The sequence below is a fragment of the Gallus gallus genome, chromosome 3 (genome assembly GCF_016699485.2).
Source record: "Gallus gallus isolate bGalGal1 chromosome 3, bGalGal1.mat.broiler.GRCg7b, whole genome shotgun sequence".
NCBI lineage: Eukaryota > Metazoa > Chordata > Aves > Galliformes > Phasianidae > Gallus > Gallus gallus.
Window position 1 is genome coordinate 13,220,779 of NC_052534.1, and position 25,800 is coordinate 13,246,578.

The 25,800-nt window shown below is 38.1% G+C and overlaps 2 protein-coding genes across 8 annotated transcripts in view; one reads left to right on the forward strand and one right to left on the reverse strand.

Annotated features, from left to right (window-relative positions):
- JAG1 (jagged canonical Notch ligand 1) overlaps window positions 1-7,209 on the forward strand; it is a 36,068-nt gene extending 28,859 nt beyond the window's left edge. For both annotated transcript variants that reach the window (XM_415035.8, XM_046939525.1), the window contains exons 16-26: window positions 321-434; window positions 544-657; window positions 782-898; window positions 1,408-1,435; window positions 1,531-1,616; window positions 2,398-2,511; window positions 2,697-2,806; window positions 2,924-3,160; window positions 3,712-3,843; window positions 4,348-4,498; window positions 5,227-7,209. In XM_415035.8, the coding sequence (XP_415035.4) occupies window positions 321-434; window positions 544-657; window positions 782-898; window positions 1,408-1,435; window positions 1,531-1,616; window positions 2,398-2,511; window positions 2,697-2,806; window positions 2,924-3,160; window positions 3,712-3,843; window positions 4,348-4,498; window positions 5,227-5,684 (1,661 nt within the window). In that variant the 3' untranslated portion in view covers window positions 5,685-7,209. The remainder of the gene's footprint in view (window positions 1-320; window positions 435-543; window positions 658-781; window positions 899-1,407; window positions 1,436-1,530; window positions 1,617-2,397; window positions 2,512-2,696; window positions 2,807-2,923; window positions 3,161-3,711; window positions 3,844-4,347; window positions 4,499-5,226) is intronic.
- SLX4IP (SLX4 interacting protein) overlaps window positions 1-25,800 on the reverse strand; it is a 102,061-nt gene that overhangs the window by 10,914 nt on the left and 65,347 nt on the right. For 2 of the 6 annotated variants that reach the window (NM_001199412.2, XM_040696952.2), the window contains 2 exons: window positions 17,149-17,255; window positions 13,916-15,628 (listed from right to left, as the gene is read on the reverse strand). In NM_001199412.2, coding sequence (NP_001186341.1) covers window positions 14,824-15,628; window positions 17,149-17,255 — 912 coding nt within the window. In that variant the 3' untranslated portion in view covers window positions 13,916-14,823. Of the gene's footprint in view, window positions 1-6,932; window positions 8,197-11,194; window positions 13,620-13,915; window positions 15,629-17,148; window positions 17,256-25,800 lie in introns of those variants that run through there. The other 4 variants (XR_005858078.2, XR_005858077.2, XR_005858076.2 and 1 more) reach the window with 4 other exon arrangements.

The following is a 25,800-nucleotide window of genomic DNA, read 5'->3' on the forward strand; positions in this document are numbered from 1 at the left end:
CTGTGTCACATTTGTGTTTTGTCAGCCTTGGGAACAGAAGAGGAGTGAGCACTCCACTCCTATCCTCTGACCGATAGGGTAGTTTATATAATAATGTTTTCACTTCTTGTTTGCTGAAACAAAAAGAAAACAAACTGGTGGAACAGGGTGGAATATTCTTCCTAACTGTCAGTGCTTAAATCTTTAAAATACTTACTTAAGCATTTAATCTGTGATTGAAACTCAGGCCAAAATTAAGGATGGAATATCAGGCATTAAGTGTTTGTCAAATCTGTAAACATCGCTTAGCTTTTTTTTTTTCCTCTCCTTAATATATCTAGATATTAATGACTGCAGTAAAAACCCCTGCCACAATGGAGGAACTTGCCGAGACTTGGTCAATGACTTCTTCTGTGAATGTAAAAATGGGTGGAAAGGAAAAACTTGCCACTCTCGTAAGTTCAGCACTTCCAAAAATGTAATAGGCATTCTCTGTTTGGCTGCTTAATCTTGTTGTGTAGCGCTAAGAAAGCACACATTAAGAATACTTTGGGTTTTTTGTAGGTGACAGCCAGTGTGATGAGGCAACATGCAATAATGGAGGAACATGTTATGATGAGGGGGACACTTTCAAGTGCATGTGTCCTGCAGGATGGGAAGGAGCCACTTGTAATATAGGTAAATACCCCGCATAATCATCAGGAAGCAGATGCAGCACTGAATCTGCAACCTCAGTTTTTCCTCTTGGCTCAGTTTTGATGGGTTTCTAACAACTTAGCGGTAAATCTTGTTTCTGTTACAGCAAGGAACAGCAGCTGCCTGCCAAACCCCTGTCACAATGGTGGTACCTGTGTAGTTAGTGGGGATTCTTTCACTTGTGTCTGCAAGGAGGGCTGGGAAGGACCGACATGTACTCAGAGTAAGTCATCTCTGCTTGAACTTTTTCAGAGTGTTGCATGACGAGAATATTAGCTCATCCTGTCGCTCTTGGAGTTGAGATTGAAACCAGAAGGGAAAGCTTGTTTGATGTAGGTTTTAGCATCACCTGAATCTTTGTTTTTAATGACTTTATGTGATAGAGCCTTGACCTGGGCATGAGAAAGTTGCAAATGAGCTAAGTGGAGACAGATGTTGTCTTGTTTTCTCCTGCATTCTTTTTCTACCAGCAGCTCTGTCTGCTTCCACTTTTTTTTTTCCCCATTAGATTCTTTTACAACAATCTCTTCCTGTGTACATGTGTTCCACAATGTAGTTAACAAATTTTGCGGTGGAAGCCTGGAATCAATTTAGTAGAGAATTTCAGCATATTTTTGTTAAAGTTGAGCTACATGTAATTTGGGCAGTAGGGGAAGTTCAATTATTCTTTACTAACAGCAGAGTTATATTAGCCAGTCTGCATGTCTAACATTGTCTGTCTTCACTTTACAGACACAAATGACTGCAGTCCTCATCCTTGGTAAGTTTAATGTCTGTCTTTGTTGTTGTCTTAAAATTCTAGATTCTATTTATTTGTAGCAGTTTCATAATACGCATAATGACTTTTCTTCATAGTTACAACAGTGGTACTTGTGTGGATGGAGACAACTGGTACCGCTGTGAGTGCGCTCCCGGCTTCGCAGGTCCCGACTGTAGGATCAGTAAGTGTTTCAATGCCACTCAGCTTGATTTTTTTTTTTTGGCCTTGTTTGAATCTTGCAGCAAGACAATCAACTTAACTGAGTTAAGTGGTAGATTAGATTTCTGATAGAGGTCCTGTGTCTTCTGTGCCTATATCCAGATCTGTAGCGGATGTGGGGAAAGACAGGAATTACACGGAAAATGAAAGAAATGTTGAAGCCTATTCAGCTGAAGCCTCTTGGTTCAGCTCAGTGGGCAAAATGCTCTTCAATATGGTCTTCCCAGTTAGAATATGTTTACATGCCATGAGTTTGTTTGACCTGAAAGGGTGCCAGCCAAAAACGTTATCAATGAATAATCCACCTACACGCCCTCAGGTGATGTATGTACTTCCCTGTAATTTAATAATAATTACAGGTAAGAGGATGCTGACAGCTTTTACTCTTAATAATAACCATGGAAATAGATGTTTCATAGCAGCAATACAACTGGAAAGGGGTTTAACATTGTTATAGCTTGGAGAATTGAGTAGGTGAACAAAACTAAACTATGTCAAATGACAGGAAGCATCCTTGTGTGAGAAGAAATGTGTCCTTGCCCTTGAAAAGCTTAAGTAGCTGTAGGGGTCAGGTTTTGGTCTTTGTTAGTACCACACAGCAGAGACTTCAAAGTACTTGATACAAGATGGTGCTGGTGCTGTTAATAAGAATCTATCGCTGGGTAGACATTAGAAAGTAAACAAAGCTCCAGTAGGCAAATGCCTCATGGTTTTTTTTGTTTGTTTGTTTTCTCCTGTCGCAGACATCAATGAATGTCAGTCTTCACCCTGTGCCTTTGGGGCTACTTGTGTGGATGAAATTAATGGGTACCGTTGCATTTGTCCACCGGGTCGCAGTGGTCCAGGATGCCAGGAAGGTATTGTGGGATAGCTGCTCGCACTACTTGTATGTTTAACTGCATGTTAATGGGTTGGCAGTTGTATGTGTGGGGAGCAATAGTTATTTTAAAGCGAGTATCAAGTATCTTATCACCGAGTTTAGGAACTTAGGTGTTTTTCAAACTTTTTTTTTAATTTTTGATTCTATTAAATCTATCTTCAGTTACAGGGAGGCCTTGCTTTACCAGTATTCGAGTAATGCCAGACGGTGCTAAGTGGGATGATGACTGTAATACTTGTCAGTGTTTGAATGGAAAAGTCACCTGTTCTAAGGTACATCTTTGCTGTGTTCTTGTACATTGTTGTACTGTCTTGTTGTACTGTGGTTTTTGTACTGTCATCTTTTCTGTAGCCAGTGATTACCTTATAGTGGTATTTGTTCTCTTCTAGGTTTGGTGTGGTCCTCGACCTTGTATAATACATGCCAAAGGTCATAATGAATGCCCAGCTGGACACGCTTGTGTTCCTGTTAAAGAAGACCATTGTTTCACTCATCCTTGTGCTGCAGTGGGTGAATGCTGGCCTTCTAATCAGCAGCCTGTGAAGACCAAATGCAATTCTGATTCTTATTACCAAGATAATTGTGCCAACATCACCTTCACCTTTAATAAGGAAATGATGGCACCAGTAAGTAGCAGAACGTAATTCAATATGCTGTGGTACACACATGCTTCTCTCTGAGCATGAAACATACTTAACCAGTAAAAGTACAGGAAAAGCAGATGTTCCTTCATTACCGAAGAAAACAAAATATGGAAGGTTGATACAGATTTCTACCATACATGTTTTTGTGTCCAGAGAGGAACAAAAGCTGGCTTGGAGGGAATTTTGTACCCCTCCCCTTTAGAACTTTTATTTAAGGGCAAGCTCCTTCTTCTGCCTTGATGTAAGAGTGTGTATGTGTGTATTGTATTATATATAATTATATTCTATAAATGCATATAATACGTGTGTGTGTATATATATATATATATATATATATAAAAAATAAAAACATATGCCTAAATGTATATAAGAAAATACATACAATGTATGTAAATCATATATATGATTTACATATATACACATAAAATACATATGAATAAACATAATACATATATTTATATAAATATTTTTTGTGTGTATTCGTGTGCATATATATATTTAAAAAACAAAAAGCTTTTCTTCATCTCCTCCAGGGCCTTACCACGGAGCACATTTGCAGTGAATTGAGGAATCTGAATATCCTGAAGAATGTTTCTGCTGAATATTCCATCTATATTACCTGTGAGCCTTCACACTTGGCAAATAATGAAATACATGTTGCTATTGTAAGTATTCCTGGAATATTTCTAAATGTCTTAGTAGTTAATCGCTTGGATATATGTGTAACATGTGGATTTCATAAAAATCGTAATTCCTGGCTTTGTCAGCACTTCTCATGGTTTAGTTTCCATCTCAGTTCTCTTTTAAGGACAGGGAAGAAATCTTGGTTACATGTGCATATCTGAAAGCTACCATCTGGCAGCAACTGTAATAGTGCAGTAAACCATTTTCTGTTATACTCTCTTGAGCACTGTTTTGTTTGTTGTTGTTGTTTTTGTTCATGTTAAAGATAAGGGGGACTGAAGTTCTGCAATACTATTTTCTTCCTGTAACTGGGATTTTTGTTTTATTCCTGTTTTTTTTTTTTTAGTTGTTGTTTTGTGTTTTGTTTTGTTTTTGTTTTAAGTATGAAAAGTACTGAGAGCCTTAGCTGATTGTGAAAGTTTATAGATAGCAGATTACCCGTACATCTGATCTGGCATCTGGTATTAATTGTGTGACTTCTTTAGTCTGCTGAAGATATAGGAGAAGATGAAAACCCAATCAAGGAAATCACAGATAAGATTATTGACCTTGTCAGTAAGCGTGATGGAAACAACACACTAATTGCTGCAGTCGCAGAAGTCAGAGTACAAAGGCGACCAGTTAAGAACAAAACAGGTAAGTTTTTCCCTGCCTCCAAATGACACACATGCTTTTTATGACTAGCAAAGATTCTCAAAGCAGGTGAAGCTTTTCTTACTTTTGAATCTATAGCAACTGTGAGAATCTCTGCCTGTTGGCCCTGTTAACTGGGAACAACAAAGTTTTGCACCAGGATCTTGCTATTTGGAATAACAACATAAAGTGCTCTGCAAATGCTCCAGACAAGTGACTTACCCTCTTAAAAGGGCTGCTCCTTTCCACATAGAAGCAAGGAAGAGAGCTAGCTAGTTCTGAGAGCTCCCATGTAGTTTGTGGTGACACGATTATCCAGATGCGATGAATTAAATATTAAGGTCAAAAGTGTCCAATTAGCTTTCTGCATAGCACCAGGAATGCACTGGATCTTATGGCCAGTCACAAATGGAGAGGGAAATGACTTCAGTGGGAATGTAACCAATCGCCCCCAAGCCAAGAGAGCCCTGGCAGGCAGTGTAATGCAGCCTGCAGTAGTGGAGCCTGTGATGACAAGGGCCACCTCTTCCATAAGGGAGCTGTTAGTTAGTAGTTACAATACTAAACTCACTTAAGACATCCCGTATTCTAAAAGAGCTACGGTTATCCTTACGTTACTATCTGGACCCCAGTGCATAAGTGAGGCTTAACACTGAGATTATTCTTTGTGGAAAGCACTGACTGGAACACTTCATTTGTAGCAGGGTTAACTGGTCTCATCTCTCTTCCAGATTTCTTGGTGCCATTACTGAGCTCAGTCTTAACAGTAGCCTGGATCTGCTGTCTGGTAACTGTTTTCTATTGGTGCATTCAAAAGCGCAGAAAGCAGAGCAGCCATACTCACACAGCATCTGATGACAACACCACCAACAACGTAAGGGAGCAGCTGAATCAGATTAAAAACCCCATAGAGAAACACGGAGCAAATACTGTTCCAATTAAAGACTATGAAAACAAAAACTCTAAAATCGCCAAAATAAGGACGCACAATTCAGAAGTGGAGGAAGATGACATGGACAAACACCAGCAAAAGGCCCGGTTTGCCAAGCAGCCAGCGTACACTTTGGTAGACAGAGATGAAAAGCCACCCAACAGCACACCCACAAAACACCCAAACTGGACAAATAAACAGGACAACAGAGACTTGGAAAGTGCACAAAGTTTAAATAGAATGGAGTACATTGTATAGCAGACAGTTGGGTGCTGCCATGCAGGGCCTTTAAATATCATTATAAAGGCACTCAAGAGCTTGTAGTTCTTAAACTGTTGTGTAATATTTGAGTCTAAGGCTATTATTTACTTAGAGTCCCTCTGTTAATTTAAGTTTTGACAAGCTGGCTTACACTGGCAATGATAGTTGCTGTGGTTGGCTGGAATACCAAGTGCTGCATTTCACATCTATGCAAAACTAGTCAAAAGTGCCCTAATGTAAATTCAGCTGTAGCTGATACATCATGGAAACGTTTCATAAGGTATTACATAGCCTTATTACTCTTCCTTAGTGTTAATTTTTTTTTCTGCCAGATGTCCCAATTTATACAGTTTCTTTAGAATAATACATTTTATTTATATTTATTGAATCTGAGTTTTTTGTATATTGGTTTTATGGTGACGTACAACTAGTTCTGTATTTGAAAGTGCCTTTGCAGCTCGGAACCACAGCAACTATCAAAAATAAGTTTATTATTTATTTTTTTATTGTATTTTTGTTGGGGGAGGGTGGGGGGAACTTGTCAGCAGTTGCTGGTAAATGAAGAATTTAAAGAGGAAAATGTGTCAAAAATAGAAGTTTGTATAGATATGTAAATAATTCTTTTTTATTAATCACTGTGTATATTTGATTTATTAACTTAATAATCGAGAGCCTTAAAATATCATTCCTTTTTATTTATATGTATGTGTTTAGAGTTGAAGGTTTTTGATAGCATTGTAAGCTTGTGGCTTCTTCATTTTGGATTTATTTTCTTGTTACATGTTGCCTATATGCCAAAACTAAGGTGTTCTAAAATAGTTTATTTTTAATAGGACGGGCTTTCATGCCTTGATGCTGGTTTTTGTACAATGTCAAATGTTTGAAACACCTTCCATAGTATCACTTTAAGACTATTTGTAAGTACTGACTGAGGCAGTTTAGATAATTAGACTAGAAAATTTTTTTTGCTGCTTTAGACTTGAAACCGAGTGACAGGCAGATAATCTGCTAAGAAGCAGTTTAAGGGAACAAAACTGAGCTATTACTTTATGTAGATGAAATGTGAGTGGTTGCATGTAATTAAAATATCAAATTAGCGTGTGAAGTTGGAAACACAGCAATCTTATTTTGTAAATTCTGATTATTTTTTTTCTCACCATGAATATGTAATACTGAACCACTTGTAGATTTGAATTTTTTTGTAATCTACTGCATTTAGGGAGTATTCTAATAAGCTAGTTGTTGAATACTTGAACAGTAGAATGTCCAGTAAGATCACTGTGTAGGTTTGCCATAGATTACACTGCCCGCCTTAACAAGTGAGGAAATCAAAGTGCTATTACAATGTTTAAGATCAAAAGGCTTATAAACATACTAATCTCGGTGGTTAACCATTGAGATCATGAAGATACCTTGTATTGTGATATTAGTGTTATATGAAAATGCATCTTTGATGTGTTGTTCCTGGCAATAAATCTTGAAAAGTAATATTTATTAAATTTTTTTGTATGAAAACATAAAAGAGCGTGGAGATTATTGAGCTTGGAACCACTCCCAACTGGTTAGTTGTGCTAAAACAGTGGCAGGTGATGGCTTACATTTCTAAGACCTGACACTGATTTTGGTGAAGTCTAGTTTTTGTTAGATGATTACATGTTTGTCTAGCTTTCATTCAAATTGAAGGGGTTCAAAAGCAACCTGGCCCTTGTTCTTGATGTCTTTTGGCTAATGTAACTCTGTGTCCTTTTGAAAAGAGAATGATAATGTGACTGGAATTGTGCAACTAGTTTACTTTGCATGGGCCAATGAGCTACCACCAGATGGTAACCAAATCTAAGTAGCTAGGCAAGATACAAACTGCTGACCTGGATGGGAAAGGAGCCACAGATTATACTGATGCCTGATGGGCAAAAAAATGCTTCATAAAGCATAAAATAAACTCTTAGAATATTCTGAAATGTCTCAGTGCTTAACTAATGCAGCCCCTCCTGGCTTTGAGGGGCTGGGCGTGGAACTATTGGTCAGCTGAATGATACCCTGCTCTTTATTTTAGCACGTTTCTCAGTGAAGCTTTAACTTTGCTTTGCTAAAGCTGATGGAAACATTAAGTAAGTAACAAACTCAGCTGACAAATAATATGAAAGAGGTTCAGATTCCTTCTTGTATTTCATCTTAAACCACTCCATTCTAGAGTTAAAAAAATAATAGGTTTTTCCTTCCGTATTTGTTTGTAATAAATGCAGATAGCTTATATAAAGATTGTTATGATATAAACACTTGAAAATAACCTGAGCACAAGACATACTGTTCTGTACTGTCCTTATTACCATTTCAAAAGAAAAAAAAGTGATATCTCTTTCTTTAGTGGTACTTTTTTTTTTCCAAGCATATTTTAAAATGAGATTTCTAACTTGTTGCTACACACTACCTTGTAAGGGTTACTGCTCTTACTGTTCACAGTTGCATGCCATGGAGCTGAAGTACCAGGGAATCATCAGTTTACTGCTTGCTGAAGGAGAAATTGACAAGATTACCTTCATCTATCCACTTCAATAGTACTTAAACAAATCCCATAAGTATTTTCTTTTCCTTTGTTCCTAAATTTCTACAATCTGCAATGAAGCAAAGAAGTTATGTCTAAAAAAGCCACGTAATGAAATTCTCCACCTGGCTTAGAGGCACAGTGAGGCTATCAGCTGAATTGTTTTCTGTACTATAATGTTGAATTGCCAATCTTCCTCTAGTCTGCTCTTCACAGAGGTCTCAACTTCAACAGCTACTGCTTCTAAATAACCTAAACATTTATGCTTGAATTTGAAGGAATAAACCTGAGACAGCCTTCTAATAGGCAAAACTATAAAAACCAAAACACCAGGACTTCTGCTAGTCATGGGAACGTGTTTGTGACATGCTACTTCAAAGCCTGCTGAGGCAAATTCTAATTAGGCTTAATCATCTAACACAGTGCCAATGCTATTTAGATCTCCAAAGACCGCATAGAGCAGAACTTCAAGCACAGTATTCACTTATTTTTATATGTTTTTTTTTTCCAGGGCAACAAAGCACGGTGTTGATCAGGCAGAGGTTTTGTTACAGCATTGTTTTCCTGTGTAACTCATCATAACCTGATAGCCTTACAAAATCACAGTAGTAAAAGTTACTTTATATCCTTGCATCTCAGTGGTAGCTTCAAACTTTTCACTGGAGAATTTACAACAAAAGCAGTCTTCCAGAGCCCAGAACTACCCCTAATGCAGGGCAGATACACAGAGTGTTTTCTGTTGGGATGAAAATAAATAGAAACATGGACAGCTAAGGCTTTCCCATTAGAATATCAAGGCATGCTTGCATTTATGGAAACTGTCCATTCATGGTTTATTACTCTGGGAAGATGCATTCTGTTTAGTCATGAGAAACCTCCTGCTGCTAGTGTGTTTTGTTCTTTGGATCCCTATTTATCTAAGAATGAAAAATGTGTGCTTCCTGAGCTGCCATTTCAACATATTCTTAAAGTTCATAAGTAAGTTACTCCTCTTTGCTCCCTCAGCTCTGCTATTCCTATGGTTAACTGAGCCCATCGAATCTGGGTTTGGTTCAACATGAGCTGTACACAGCCACATCAAAGTCACTGCACCTCCGCCTGGAGAGGGCCTACCTTACATGGAGGTGACTAGCAAAAAGCTGCTGACCATGCATATTACATCAGCCTAACGATAAATTCATGTCACTGGGTGAAAGATAGCCTTGGGAACGGCTATTTCTGTGTTGTTAATACAAGCAAATGACAGCCAGACAGCTCTTGTATATTTGAAGCCCAGCATCTAAGTAACACAAACTAGCTCAGGGCATAAATATGAGACTAGCAATCCTAAAGCTATTTTCACATACGAAAATATTATTCTCTTTACAGAGGCAATACTTGTTCTTGCACCAATGGACACCTCTCCATGGCAAGAGTTAATATTATCAATCAGCTCTCTGGCAAGCTAGGAAATGTACGTGGTTACTTTCTCCTTTGCTCCTCGAAGACTGCATGATGCAGCTTGTTGTCTGCTATCCCCAGTGTGCCTGCTCCAGCCTTTACCCTTGAGCTTGGATTGCAGCCCTTGGGCTTTGCAAAGTTCCCCCGAAACGAGTCACAAGGCAAAGGCAATTTTTATATTCGTGTCTGCAAAGAAGATGAGAAGTACTGACAAGGGAAGTACCAAATTCAGCCTTTTCCTCCCCAGAAGATGGAAGTGATTGCATAAGCTCCTCCTCCCTTTCTAAAAGAAGCAAGATACTAACAGATGCTTGATATTCAAGAATTTTTTAGCTTCTCATTTTGCAGTATTGACACCAGTGGTCATCGTGATTACTGTTTACAGTCTGTTTTTAAAGGCTAGCTATTATTCCCAAACCAAAGGGAAAACAAAACCAAACAGAAAAATAGCTGTGCTGAATGTGATTAATTCCAATTTTCGGACGTGGAGGAGAAAAGAGTTGAAGGTTGTGAGCAGTCTGCTGGCCACCGGATGGTTGGCAGATGGCTTACCAAGTGCTGGGGCAGCTGGGAGTGCTGCAGTATCAGACAGGCGTCAGACCAGAGTTCCAGCCCACAGCTTCCAGCAAGCTCCTTCTCTGTGATGTGCAAATTGTTCTAACCAGTTTCTCTACAGGGTGGAGGAATAAACTTCTATTCTTTTCATTCTAGTGTTATGAGATCATATTAAAACGGGGCATGCACATCTCTCAAATTATAGCTCTGGACCCTTTTCTTTAAAGACTTGGTGCATAATCACAAAGACAATTATTCTGGCAGAAAATAAAGCAGTTCCAGAGCTAGATTACTAATTCCTGCTGCTGAGGTAATAACTGAAGGGGTTATCTCAGCTCTACTAAAGGACATATCTTTGGCAAAATAGGAGCAAATCAGTGAATTTCTCATTCACAAAAAGCACATTGCTACCACTCACAGCAACGAATTCCCAACTCTGGAATAACTGAAACATGTGGTAAAGGAGTTAGGATGTTGGAGGCTCTTTCCCTGGACAAATTCCAGGTTACAGCTGAAATGCCCTAGGGCACTACATCATTTTCGCAACTGTTATACAAATTCTTAGCATAAGCCAATGCAGAACAAAAAGTCCCAATCTAAAAATGTCACCTTCTTGCCATTGCTGAAGGGACAAGGTCACATGCTACCAGGTTCCATGGAAGTTATCTGGAATAAAGAAGTGAGCAAGAAGAGAGAAATAGATGAACTGTGTTAAGAAATAGATGAACAAGTTGATGAAAGACTTTGCAGTATGAGCTCCTTAACCAACATGTGTTACCATGAAGAAACTGCTTGCTCTCAACCATCAAAATAAGCATATTCATATTCCTCTCAGGTTCAGTTGCAGAACACCTTGATATCCCTTTGATGAAAGGCTCAGTGTGCTGCTGTTTCCCCAACACCCAATCTTTCCTTCACACAGTTTTCTGGATACTACTTAATGCTTATTAGAGAAGAAAAAAGCAGAATGCAAAGTGAGGAGTGCCTTGTATTAAACCTAATTTCTGAGGCCAAGCCACATTTTCCACTGCTGCTCAAAGACTCTTAATACTATTGTGTTTGCTCTTTGCATTGGAGTGTTTTAATACAACAGGAAACATTTTCTTAGGTACCAGTACAGACAAGGAGATAACTACTGTAAACATGAACAACATGGATATTCTAGTTACATTTTACATCATTCTTACTTCAACTGCTTTTCAATGCAAACAAAAAGTTACTTCCTCTATAATTTTTCTTAAAAAAAAGATCAACTTTCCCTTCAGAAGCCAATGAGATGATGATATGAAAATGCCGATTACAACCCAAAGAATGTGACCCACGCGCAGAGCTGTGAGAGGGAAGGAAGTTTACACTGATAAAAAAAAAATGTCCCAGTAAGTTTATCTAACACCTCACTCAGACAAAATATTTTGTAGTAATGAAGAGTTTTGTTCTTAAAATTTTCCTTTTTTTTGTTAGAAACAAGTGTTCCTGATGTTCTTCAAGTCAAGTGTTGCATTGAAATGCAACTATGCGGTGGCAATAACACGCTCCTATACGCTGTAGAACCTTGTATGCAGAACTACAATTTGACAATTGTCAGAACTAGCACAGTGCCTATCACCCAAATAGAACTGTTTTAGCAGCTAAAAACTTTCCTACAGATCAGCACTGGGCAAGGGATATTTTACATCAGCTGCTTCCTTTTAATAAATAAATATGTAAAAGGCTGGCCTAGCCTTTGATGTGTGTTTAAATACACAGGTTCACTAAACAAATATTTTAACTGCTTCTTTGTAAGACATACTGGAAATGATAGTCTGCACACATTAGTTTGGCTGGGAAAGGATTGTTTTGCTATCAGCAAACAGCACAGACCAAATTAAGCAGACCACAGGCTTCAGCCAGTCAGCTCCTCAGACCTACATATATTTCACAGAAGTTCAAAGAAGCACTGAAGAAAAAAGCAAAACATAAAAACAAACCCAGAAGAAAAAAATGAAGACATTATTTCTGTGCTTCAATGGAAGTTTCATAACAGAATAGAGCCTTAAATACTTAATATCTTTAATAAAAAAGGTATGCTAATGCTGCTCTGTAGCAAATTTGTAATAGCAAGCCTGGGCCAAGACTTGAAAGCTGTTCGTTTTCCATTACTGGGGCTCAGTTTCCAGCAGGCATTTTTTTCCTCCTGATCCTAACCATGACTTGGAAACCAGGTTAGCGTTTCTAGAGCATGCCAGACCACACACATCTGTCAGTCATCTGGATGCAGGTGGACTGCAGATAAAGAAAAACCCCAAGACTCTGGAGAAGAACCTCAGGTTAAAGCAGACAGACAACAGAGGCATATGCTAACAACACAGTTCAGGTATCACATTAAACCCCCATAGCATTTGCAAAAGGGAAACTTTTGTAGTAGTCCTGCTGCACAGAGGAGAAGAAAGAACAATTCTGAGCAGTAACACCACCTAAAATCCAGAAATGATGATATCAAAACCTTTTCCCTAAAACCCCCTCCATTTCTGAAAGGATCCAAGAGATAGCTTTTCAAATTAACCTCTAAATACACATCTAGACAGCAGTGGGTCTCACAAACAAGCCTAGGAACCTAACAAGCCAACAACTCCAGTTCACTGTTAAGTTCACTATAATTGTTCTGAGCCTGTAAGCTCACTTGTAAACAATCTAGCCCTACATTTCGTGATTTCACAAAATTGCTCTTTTAAACAGAAGATGCTCTCATGTTATCAGTAAGGTGATGGCAAACAGCACTCTAAGTAACAAAACAAAATATCCTATCAGCAAAATCAAGTGCTCTCAGCTGCAGAAAAGGCAATGATTTTATCTGTCCATACAAAAGTATGACAGTCATTTTTAAGGGTGCATGCAGATATGTTACTCAATTACAAGTAAAACTAATCTGTAATTATAAGGCCAAACTAGTAAGAATAGTAATATTCAATGATACAAGATATACGTGGTGAAGCTCTGGATTCTAACACTTGAATAAAAAATAATGGGAATGTAAAACTGCACACTAGAATATATATATATATACACACTTGTACCATTTGTTATCATATTATTCACTGTAAGGACTTATATAAGCCATCTCAAAAATGGCTGAGACCTTAATATAAATAATCAAACAATTCTGTTTTACTTACTTTTATTTCTCTGAAACTTAACTAGATGTCCTTACACTCTTTATATCTCTTTCAAGTCCTTACTAGCAGTGTCTCGAGCCCATACAAAAGAGCAGTAAACATACCTCAGGCTATTCTTCCAAACACAGGTTCATTTGCAGCCTCCCTTTTGCTTGTTACTACGAAAGACCTTTCTGCAGAGCCTGGAGATTGGTAAGCATTAGCAACCTTACTGCAAAGCACTGTGAGTAACATGTAAACAGGCTGAAAGAAAAAAAAAAAGAACATGTATTCTAGCAGGCGTGCAGAATCTTTTTCATTTACAGCAAAAGCAGAAGTTTTTTATAGAAACAATAATGCTGTTCAACTGTCAGTGCTTTGCTGACAGCTGCTGAGTTATTAACTCTAACCTGTACTACACACCAACTCTCGTGCTACGGACGCAGATCTCCCCATGAATCTAAATGGGCCTATTCACAGCCTAAGTGTTTGTCAGGAAGAATTTTGCAGAGTTTGCTTCACATAAAATGTCTGTGCTCACACAGATTTTGAGAGAAGGATCGAAAGGAAACTGCTTGCCATTTTATTTTAACCATTTAAAGATATAAACATGAAATAAGAAGTTACATTTCCATAGCACGTTAGCATGCAAGTTACAAAAAGAGTACTAAAAAGAACTGAACGATTAAAAATTACCTCTATCTTAAAAAATTCCAATTGCTAACAGCTGAACAGCACCATGTGGTGTCCTCACACACAAACAAGGGTTGATTTTGAAACCTGAGTGCACGTTTGTGTTACGTTTTTACAGACAGGGAATGCATGATCACTTGTATCCACAGCTCAGTTTAGAAACACACATTCATGTGCAAACTGCCCAAGCAAAGGAAAGCCAACTGAAAACGTGGCCCTTCAATTATCAGTAATATTAAAATCTGGTTAAAGATTTATTTGAAATAACCTCGATTTGCCTTACTCTGGTAAACATCATATGAATAAACCACAAACTTTCTAACACAGAAAAAGGATTAATTTTTACTAAAATAAAATAAACTGTTTAGAAACAAGGGAGGGGGGGAAGGATAACTGTAGCTATTAAGAGATTACAAAAGTGGTTTGAACTCATACTGTCATCAGCTGTCAGGACTTTTTAATAGTAGCAAAACAACCACTGATCTGAAATTTTGCTTAGTAAATAGTACGTTATAGGAGATTTTTCTTTTTCTAAGTACTACATTTGGTTTGTACAATATTTATGCATCTAATTTGAAAAGATATAATTATCTTCATTACAGTTCCAAATAGCTAAGATGCCTCATTAGCTGATTATTTAAAATTTCATCTAATTTTGACTTTTTAAAAATATATGTTTTTTAATTATTTTTTTTTAAATTTCCTACTTTTTATATATGCTTTCCAAACACAAATCTGGCTGTCCGCCCACACTATTAAGGTGATATTTCAGTCTTTATGGCTTCTTAAGCCTTCGTAGTTTTAACTTCCTGAGACCATCTTCACCTTCTTTTTTCCTTTTTTGGATCAGCTGCTCTGAAGACACGGCCTGCATTTCTAAATAGGACGATGAAGGCACCACAGGTAACTCTTCAGTGGCTGTGCCTGGCTCGTTTTGGTTTGTCCTCATAGGAAGAGGCCGGGAGAGGTTTTTTCCAAAAGTAATTAACTCTTCATCAGATGCAATTTCTGTTAAGTCTTGTTTAGAAAACAACCTGGAATTAAGTGGGGTCTTCTCCTCCAAGAACAGACCTAAATGATCATCGCTGCACTTACTCCTTTCTGTGTTGCTAGGAATTAAAGGAGCCTCTTCAGAGGATATTTCTTTGAAAAGGTCTAACTTTTCTTCTGAACTACAACTCTTTTGTTGAGCCTGCGTTTCGGTTGTTTTTTGATTTTGTTTTGGGCCTAGCAGTGCTGACTCATAGCTACAAGGAGAATTCTTGCTTAGAAGTCTTGACTTCAACTGCTCCACAAAGTGAGGTTTTTGCTGGCTGCTAGCATCCTCTGGCTGTCTTTGATTAACATTATTTTCCAGCTCTAAAACAGGAAACTCCAAGTTGCTCTCAGCTGTATTTATGCAGTTCTTTAGCCGCCCTGTGCTCCTCCATTTCACTTCTGATTGAGGACCGGGAGAAGTTTGACAGTCATTCTTTCTGTTCCCTGTCTGTGAGCCCAGTGAGCCAAGATCCACTTTCTTGGAGTCCTTGCTGGTTTGAGGTTTGCTCACGCTATTTTTCCCCTTTTTTGTCCTTTTCACACTGCAATAAAAAGGGATATTGTTTTTAATAAAAAGGAACATTTGCTGTCTCAATTTGCCCTTCTTACAAACTCTGAAAGACCACCAGGGCAACTCTCTTTTTGAAAGTGGAAAAAAAATCCCCGTATATCATCTTGACAAGCAGTAATGTTTGTCTAGTGTGGATAATATCAAGTATTATCCATCTGATTTTCCACTGCACTAGGGGAACCCTACTTATTAATGACTAAGCCACTAAGGAGTTCACATTCTATTCCAAGAGGCAGAACTGGATTCATTACAAGTGTTAAAGGTCAGCACAACATAAGTATACTGAATTCCTTCCCAAACCGGCTAGATAAAATAGTATTTCATAAGTGCCTAAATGATTTCAAACCATTCCCAGATATCCGTATGCATAATGTATATCTAAAGAATAGAGGGGGGCAGGCTGGAGAAGCAGCGTGCACGCCTGTGCGACTTTCTAATCTCTAGTTTAGAAGCATTCCTCTGGAATTTTTCCCAGGACATTTCAAAGCACTACTTTAAAGCTAACCACCACTCATCTAATATCAAGCGGGCTCATCTGGGAAGGACTTAGGTAATGCATGCAGAAGATACTCTGAAAGGAATTATATAGGAAAAGGGAATCAATCACGACAGACATGATGGAGCATCAGTTCACAAACACTCCTCAGCAGTGTGCGTTACCTACAAATCCAAACTTCACATAGATTGTGAAATGAACTTTATGCACGAGTACTGAAGCTGCCTACTTAAAGTTTTCAGTCTAAAGACATTGTTATAGAGTATCCCATACTGGGACTGCCTTCCACTGGTCTCCTGGCACCGAGCAGATCCCAGGTTGATATTTAACTCTCTGGAAAAGTGCTTCCTACAAAATAGGTAGAACTGGCATTCCTCCAAATCTGATCTCCCTTCTAAAAACAACAAACAAAACAAGATGTGTTAAAATTGAAGTTGCCAGAGTTCATAGCAAATCCCCAAGTCCACAGTTGATATACTAAATATGTGGAACTTCTGGCAGTTGGTGGAAATAAAAATAGCACCCTGGTACAGCGGGCAACATGCTCAGCTGACCAACAAAAGCCCTCATCCACTACAGGCTAGAGTTGTGCAGGGCACTCTTCAGCTGTGGCAAAATATCCTGACTATCAAACAACCACTGCAGATTCTCAAAACAAATGAAATACATATTTGCAAGTGTTTTTCACCATACTCAAACAGCACTTACTTATTTTGGCTCAGAGCTTCTTTCAAGAAAAAGACACCCTGTTTTGGTTCTGCCTCGTGCTACTGGAGATATCTATGTGGATTATAACAGCTTTTATTTTTATGTCATACAGAATAAGAAAGACCATTTTATGTGCTTTATTCACAGCAGAACAGCAGCCCTAATAATGTTGAATAATCTTTTACAGAGAAGTTCCTATTATTTGACATTTTATAACATAGACTAGATTCTATTAACACAAATTCTATCAGATTATAAATATAACAACTTAGAAAAAAGAGACATACATTTCCTTCAAGATATCTTGCTTTATCTGTTCGTTCAGACTAAGCTTAAGCTTTCTGTTCTCAGCAGATTCAGCAAAATATTCAGATGTCCCATTGGAAACTTCTTTCTGTTCCAAAAGAAAACACAGGTTTGAAACGTGACACATCAAGATATGATTATTCAACATTAAGCTCCATTTCTAATACTAAGAGTTGCAGATGTTCTTTATTATTCTGATCTGAGCAGTCTAAAAGAAACAGCTAAGAACAGAATTATTTATAATCTTTTAATACTTGGGAGTCTAGTCAGTTCACTCGCTTTTCAGACTCCCAATGAACATATTTCATATGCTAAAATATACCGCAAACAAACAGGACTGCAACATAAAGGATGTAACTTTCCAAACCATCTGAGGAAACTGTTGGCAAATATTTGACATCTTTGTGGCTCAAACTGTGACAAATGCCAGGAATCTCTCTTGCAGACAGGAGCATGTTTGTCAGTTTTTTTTCAGAAGAGACTGACTGGCGCAGTGGTCTATACACTTATTCTCAGAAGAATTCCCATAATTTTCCATACTTACAAAAAATATACAGAGTATTACTTACTCATTTAAGAAGGTAAGGGTTAAAACTTTTAATACTAACATTCAAACACTCACAGCTTGTGGTGGTTGGCTACTACCGGACAACAGGGGAATTCTTTCTGGTCTCAGCTAACAGCAGTACCATATTTTTATATAATATGAGATTGAGGCAACAGGGAGGGAAGGAAAATGCTCTTTTTCTTCAAGCTGTGAGCATTTCCTTTCACAATGAAAGGATCTCAATGAGGGAAGGGCCAGTTGCTGACTTCACTATTAACCACCACACACTTCAAAAAAATATCATCTCTGAGGCTAGAGAGAGAAAAAAAAACATTACAAAGTCAAGAAGAGAAGAGGTTTTGTGTCTCCTGTCCTCTGACAGTTTTTTTTCTTCATTAAATCAAATGATGAAACTTCTGATTGGGGGTCATCAAATGTAGGGAGTGCTTCTTGATACCATTTCTTCATCTGAGCTCTAAATGCAGCACCCTAAAGGCCAGGAGGTATGAAAGAAGGGAAGCACAGAGGGACAGCAGAGGCAGGAGGCAAAGCATGTACATGACAGTTACCTGGAACACCTCTCGGGAACCTGTCACTGAGATGGGATTAAGCCCTGCCCATTTCAGTTTTTATTGGAGAGGGAGTGAATCCCACCTCTCCTTCCAGAAGAACAAAGCAGTGAAATCAGTTTTCTGTCTTGTAAGCAGAAAGAGGGTAGTCAAGTCAGGCAAAGAAAATGGGCCCTTCTGACACTTTAGAAAACTACAGCTGTTTTGAGCCTTCATTTCAAAGGCAATCTGTACAAATGTTTGTGTGTGCATTAACAGATGCATGAAGTTCTGTGCACTAACACTGCAAAACGTGTTTACAGTAAGCACAAAATACATTGGACATGCGTGCAAAGCGATTTCAATCTCAAAAATCAAGCCTGACTAGTTTAATCTGAAGGATGAATTGCTGCTTCTATCCCTGCTAGAGATACGCACTCTCCTAATTTCATATGTTTTCATATTTTATGAGCTATTAAAGAAGGAAATATTATGATGATACTAAAAGATCTTTGCTACTTGTGAGAGAATGCACAGACTCTAACTGTAAAGTCTGTAGAAACTATTTTGACTTCCAGTAACATCTGCACAACTCAGACTGAAGGATCTTGCACAATAATGCTGTATCAGAGCAGCCGGAGAGCACTCTTACTTAGCCAGAGCAGTACAAACAGAAGCATCTGAACTTCCCTCATTGCAAGTGATGGTAGTTGGAAAGGCTAATTACACCACATCTGCTTCAGTCCTCAGCTGAGAACATCAATGAGGCAGACTACAATAGGATCACCAGACCACTAAGATGATTTTTCTAGATATGGTAAACAATGGGTGGAAAGTAGCACTTTGTACAAAAAGCCATGTGTCAGTGCAGACAGGGAGGATTGCGGACAGTTGCTGTCCACACATACTTACTACTGCAGGAAAGCAATAAACCTCAGTTCTAACTTGCATCCCATTATGAGCAGAGAACGACTGCTGTCTGGAATGTGCAGTCGAGGGTGTGAAGGGCAGACCCCAGAGAGAGGCAGAGATAACAAAGCCATTCCGCTGCGAGTTGAGTCAGACTGGAAGTGGATGGTTTGCCCTTCCATTCTGAACATGTTCGCTATGTCATCATCAACCTTTCATTTTGTTTGCCAGAAACTTATCGCACAACACAGTGACAGAAAAGGGTTAAGGTATTAAAAAAATAAAAAATCAAAATGATTTATATGTGAAACACTTCTGAACATGCCCTCTAAGTACAGTAGATTTTCCCCTTGGAACCACACCCTGTAAGTGCTGTATTTTGAGAGCTGAACAATTAACATGAGGCATATGAGTCAGTCTTTGAAAAACTCTGTGGGAACCAAAGAGCCTTTTGCTATTAGGAGTGATGTAAACTCCCTACGGCTGGAATAAGTTCACAATAGAAGGCAAAGAGTCACAAATAACAACAATGGGCACTCCATATACAACTAAGACACTCAGCCATTACTGGTGATACTTCCTTTATTTTCTTTATTAGACTTAATAATTTTAGTTAATTAAGAAAAATAAAAAGCCCTGTCTGTTTTGGGAATACTATTTATTTCCTATGGGAACCTCAGAACTTGTTAAAGAAAGAAAAAAAAAACTAATCTGTTCTCATCCTGTCTAGTAATCCCAAATTCCTTTTAGGCAGTGAAATAATTAAAGAAAAATATTCCAGGCATAAAAAGGAGGACAGCAGAAGCAGACATCATATAAACAATGACACCATGACAGAGAAAAACGTCAAAGCACCGCCAGACTTGTGACTTGACTCTGAAAGAGCTGCAGGGAGTGGGGTTGCTGCTAACAAATTAAAACCACATTTCTTGGCAAATTGTTAAAGACAGACATATTTACATTTGTATAGAGACTGGGTGGGCACGAAAGATTAAAATGCTTCTTTAGCCCTTGAACTGCCAAGATCTATTAGAAATCTGTGCTCTTAAAATCCTAGGGTAAGCTCACTCCTTTTTTGTCACTAAAACTCAGCTAAGGGCGTGCAGAAATGAAGCTTACAAAGACTTACTACCCTACCTGCTCAAAATACCAACCTCGCAAAACCTGCTCTGAAGATCCTTAGCGTTTGTCCAAAGAGATGTCTGGAAAAACACAAAAACCTCTGCTCACACCTACACTTAAACATGACTGTTAGGCACACAATATACTTGCTTTAAGGCTCTCAAATCGGAAATCCATTCTTCTACTACCTACACTCAAACTCAAAATTAAAAATAAACCTTCCAAAACATCCCAAAGAAGGGCGGCTGCCATCTGCAGCTCTTTCCAGCACAGCTCAGTTCAGCAATGCACCATTAAATACTTGCAAAAGAACTATTTATGGATTTGCAGACATCAAGTATCCTTACAGCTCACTGTCTGAAGTGAAGAAGGCTGAAAGGTTTGGCCTTTTCCACAAATAAGCCTGACAGTATCGCTCACACTTTTTTTTTTTTTCAATCAGGGGTTTGGGATGGAGGTCTGAAAGAAAAAAATTCAAAGCAAACAATGCTGCCCCAATTCCCTCCTCTGGTTTGGGTCCATGTTTTCTAGTTGTCTCTTACTATGTTCAGGATAACTGTTGCACATGCTTATGTACCAATAAAGTAACATTAAGGGATAATTAAATTTCATGTCTGCTTAAAGGAAACAAACCACATTGTTTTTGAGTTGCACTTATCAATGTGGCTCAAGTTTCTCATCAAAAAAAAACTTAATAGAAAACATCAATGAGTCCCATAAATCATATTTAACATTGGAGTGGCATATAAGAGTCCCCACTGAGGCCTCATATAGCACATGCAGCTAGACAGTCCCCAACGTCAGACTGAACGTAACAATATAGATGAAGAAATGATATAAAGTATTATCCCAGTCACACACATGAAAAAAATTAAAATTAGTGAAAAAAAAATCAGTTAAATACTTATTCTTGGGAACTTTATGTAAGTTGCAATTGCATGATTTTTCTTAATGTCAGTGTCACATTAGCAGTATCATAAGCTCAATCACATAGACCTTTAGATCTCAACACTATTATAATAGACGCCCAGCAGAGAGGTCAGACAGGGCTATTCAATCTGGTAAACAGAAAAGGACTCATCATACAAGTAGGAGGGCTTGCTAGTGAAGGATGAATCAGATACTATAATCTAACTGACAGAAAACAGGCAGTGATAGGACCTTGGGTCTAGCCTTCTGCCCTACCATACATGAATGAAAATCTTCTTCCAGTCATTCCATGACTTCTATGTGAGGCAAAGCTTACAGTGTTTCCAGCATAGCAATGTAGCTGCCTTACAGATTCTATTTACAGAATCATAAAATTGTTTGAGTGGGTCATCTTTGAAGGTCATCTAGTTCAACTCTCCTGCAGTGAACAGGGACACCTACAGATCGATCACGTTGCTCAGTGCCCCATCCAGCCTGATCTTGAATGACTCCAGGGATAGTGCATCCACCACATCTCTGGGCAACCTGTTCCAGTGCCTCATCACCCTTACTGCAAAAAACTTTTCTTATACCCAATCTAAACCTCCCTACTTTGAAACCATTTCCCCTTGCCCTATCACAACAGACTATGCTAAAGAGTCTGTCCCTTTCTTTCTTATAGGCCCCCTTTGGATACTGAAAGGCTGCTCTCAGGTCTCCCCAGAGCCTTCTCTTCTCCAGGCTGAGCAGCCCCAGCTCTCTCAGTCAGAACTCCTGCACTGTAAAACATTCACAGTAATTTTCCAAGTACAGAAAAGGATACTATTCTCAACCTGAAATACAATTCCTTGATTAGACTTGCAAAATGTTGCTCTACATTTTCAAATGGACTGTTCTGTATGTCAGAAAGTTGCAGTAAAAATAGCAAGGACCACTTTCCATGTTTCACATGGGAGTAGTGATTTCCCATTTGAAGCAGCTATTTTTAAGGAACGATGATGGTTTTGAAATACATTCTTCTGAGAAAGTTGAAACTAGGGTAATAAGCTGAGAAAACAGGATCCTCTCAGTGCACAACCAGAAGACCTATCAGCTTAGCACAGAAAGCAAAATCTAACTCCCAGATCAGCAGCCTTTACTATCTACCACCAAAATTCATTTTGATCTGATTTTATGGATCTCAACTGTTAAGCTTTTGCTGGTCAGGAGCACCTATGATATGTACTACTTAGTCCAAGATTGGACCAATTCACTACAAAGCCCTCTGATGTACACTCCAAAGGTTCCCAAAGGATCAGATTGGCTTAAAACATACAAACTATATGAGGAAAATGCCTTTCTGCTACTTAAGTCTTTTATTTGGATTTTAGTGATATTTTGCTTATAGGAAGAATCCCAAACTGCTACGAATTTAGGAAATTCAGAGTTACCTTTCAAGATAACAGAAAAAAAAGGAAAATTCTTAATAAGCTGCAAAAGGCTTAAACCAAAAATTGTGATACTGTATTAAAAAAAATTGAAGTTAGAAGGGGGCCTGTTTAACACTTGACAAATGTATCTAACACAAGCAGCAAGAAAATACATAACACTTATTCTAAAGCCACAGAAAGTGTTCTCAAAACAAATGATTTATTTACATACTCAAGAAGCACTCAATATACTGTGTGTGTATTTGCTTGAAGGCAAAAAATGTTAAAATTAATGTTAAGTAATTGAGCTATTAATCATTCTAATTTTATACACTGATGCTAGCAGACTCAGATTCTATCTTCAGAGAGAATGTCCACTGATAAGAAACTGAGGAAAACAGAATGGCTTTTCAAACAAAATAATCTTTACAGAAGTCAATAAGGAAAAATTTAAGGAAGTTTAACATATATATATATATATATATATATATATATATATATATATGTTAAGAAGAAGAAAACGAATGCCTAATAAACACTGATCAACAGCCAACCTTTGCAATTAATCTTACAGTTCAGTTCTTGATGAGAACATTCACATAAAATGAACATTTTATTCTTAAGAGACTTTTTCAATAACCAAGACAACAGCAGTTTCATATGGAGCTCAGTTACTTCCCTCAACTTACCATAAGAGAAAGAATCTACTACTAACTTTCACACGGGTATGTGGAAAAGCAAGCCACCCCTGTAATCTTGTGCTACAGCTTTTAGCAGCCTGATATTAGAATCCTCTATCTGCCTGCCAAATCTAAATGGTATAGCAGAATCAAGCAGTACTTAAAACATATGACATATGCAATACTGCGTTCATTTACTCAAAACAGTCATTCTTAGAAAAAAAAAATCTGAAGAGAGTACACAGACTTTTAAGAATAACTGTTCTCTCTACACAATTATAACAGCATTTAAGAACTGTAGGAGATCTTGGAAAGACTAACCTTAATTCTTGATTTGTTGGTTATACGTGAGCAAAATATGTAATAAGCAGAAGTGCACAGCATAGGGGAGAATTACTGTTCAACAGTTTAGTCAATGTGTTAGCCTGGTTTCCAGAACAAAACACCCAGCTCTGCAAACCCCCAAGATTTCTGAGCTCATGCTGTGGATTGGTCCCTCCAGATAGTTTCTAAACCCACATGTGAACTCAAGAAAACACCAACAGACTTACAAAACTCTCAAAGCCAGTCAGCTATTGCATGCTTAAAGAAAGCTGAAAAAAAAAAAGAAACAACTTTCCTTTTCTAATATTTTAAACCCTTATAAATGTTTCTAAAGAGGGTAGCTCAGTCATTGCAGCAACGTTGCAGTGAATCAAACAGGAGGGAGCTGGAGTCATTCAAGTGGACTGGATACAAGAAGTAAACCAGGATATCAGTGGCATTATGGTCAAAGCTGGTGGCTGGCAGAAGGCAAAAGATGATTTATGATAAATACAAAAAAAGCTGCTTTGTTAAGTTCCAGCAATGACAGAACAACCTGTTAAGATTTCTGTTAAGGATTAAAAATGCAACACAAGGAAACGAGAAACAGAAAATGCATTCTGTATCAAGGTATTCATTTCCAAACTCAGGTCACAGTCACTATTTATTACAACAAAATGGAAACTTTTTCACAATATAAATACGCACAGAATGTGTGCAAAGACACTTATCAGAAATGTCTGCCATAAGGCTTGGGCGTGAATTACCCAACTGACCAGTAGAAGTTCAAGACTGTTCAAACATCTTTCCGTGAACCGTACCATCATAGGCCTCAGCTTACTTTTCAGTCAAGCTGTACAGTTTCAATCAGTTTTAACAGCTCTCTGTTGGAGGCTGAGGAACAGGCTGCTCTTCAAAAAAAAAAAAAAAAAAAAAAAAAAAAAAAGGAAAAATCTGACAAATTCTTTTAACAAGAGGAATATAGAAAATTACCAAAATCTCAAGTAAAATCTTTCCACACTAGTTATCAAAATCTCTCAGATGCATGGCAACTAAATAAAACTAAGTAAAAGTTTACTTTAGATGTAAACATTAACACTGCCAGCTTTACACCCTACACCTTTGTTGGAAGTGCTCATCCTCTCAAAGTCTGCCGAGAGGGAAGAACATCATTCAGTGAAAAGTCTACAATCTGAGCTCTGATCTGTATTAAACACGAGGATAAACTGGGACAGCAAGAGAGTGAGAGGGGAGAGCAAAATGAAGGAGGTGAAAGGATGATGACAGATGATAATATCTTAAATAACCACAAGGCTTTGACAAATGGGATCTTGTGAATGCTGCTAAGTAGTTGTACTTAAATCAACTGGAGTATTCATATAAGAAGCAACTACTAAAATCAGTAAAAGATTACTCAATTTGTCCCTCCTTTTTGAAGATTGCTTCATCTGGAAATACTTCTACATGCTTAAGAATTTATGCTGCAGTTACGGGGCTCTACGTACTACTACTACCCTTCACCTACACTTTGCACTATGAGAAGTACATAATGTTTTAATGAAGACATGCTCAACTTGCTAACTGGCATTAAGACAATTCAGATAATACTTTTCATTTCATTCCTTATATCCATCAATATCTGGTTTCATTGACCTATAAATACTACTACTGAATTAAGATTTTTCATTTGGTTCCTTGTAGCATACTTTCGGCCTTTTTCCAGAGATTTTAGTTTATTCACTCAGCAGTATGCACAAACACTGTAATTGCTCTTTTCAGTAGAAAGACTTCACCTTTATCAACTGATTTTCATTTACAGTCCTAACGCTCTTGCACCAATCCCTGTGAGGTTTTTCTGAAATCCTCCACAGCCTTCCCTAGTCTTGATTAATTGAAATAACTGTCGGATTTCATCATTTGTCCACCTCTCTGGAACATTACTATAACAAACGGCAGACAGCTATGACATTTTCTGCCATGCAGAAAATGAATCAGTCTGTTTGCAAGCTATAAGAAGAAACTAAGACAAGTTCTAACAAATCATGCTGCAGCAATCTCCCACATTACCACTCAGGTATCCTCCCCTCCCCTTTTGCAGAGCTTTCTGCCCCCACATCAGGGTTGGCAGCAGGAAGCACACACCCCAGCTGCTCCCACTCATTGGGTGCATTAGCTGAAAGCTCAATGAACTTCGGTTTGTACGAAA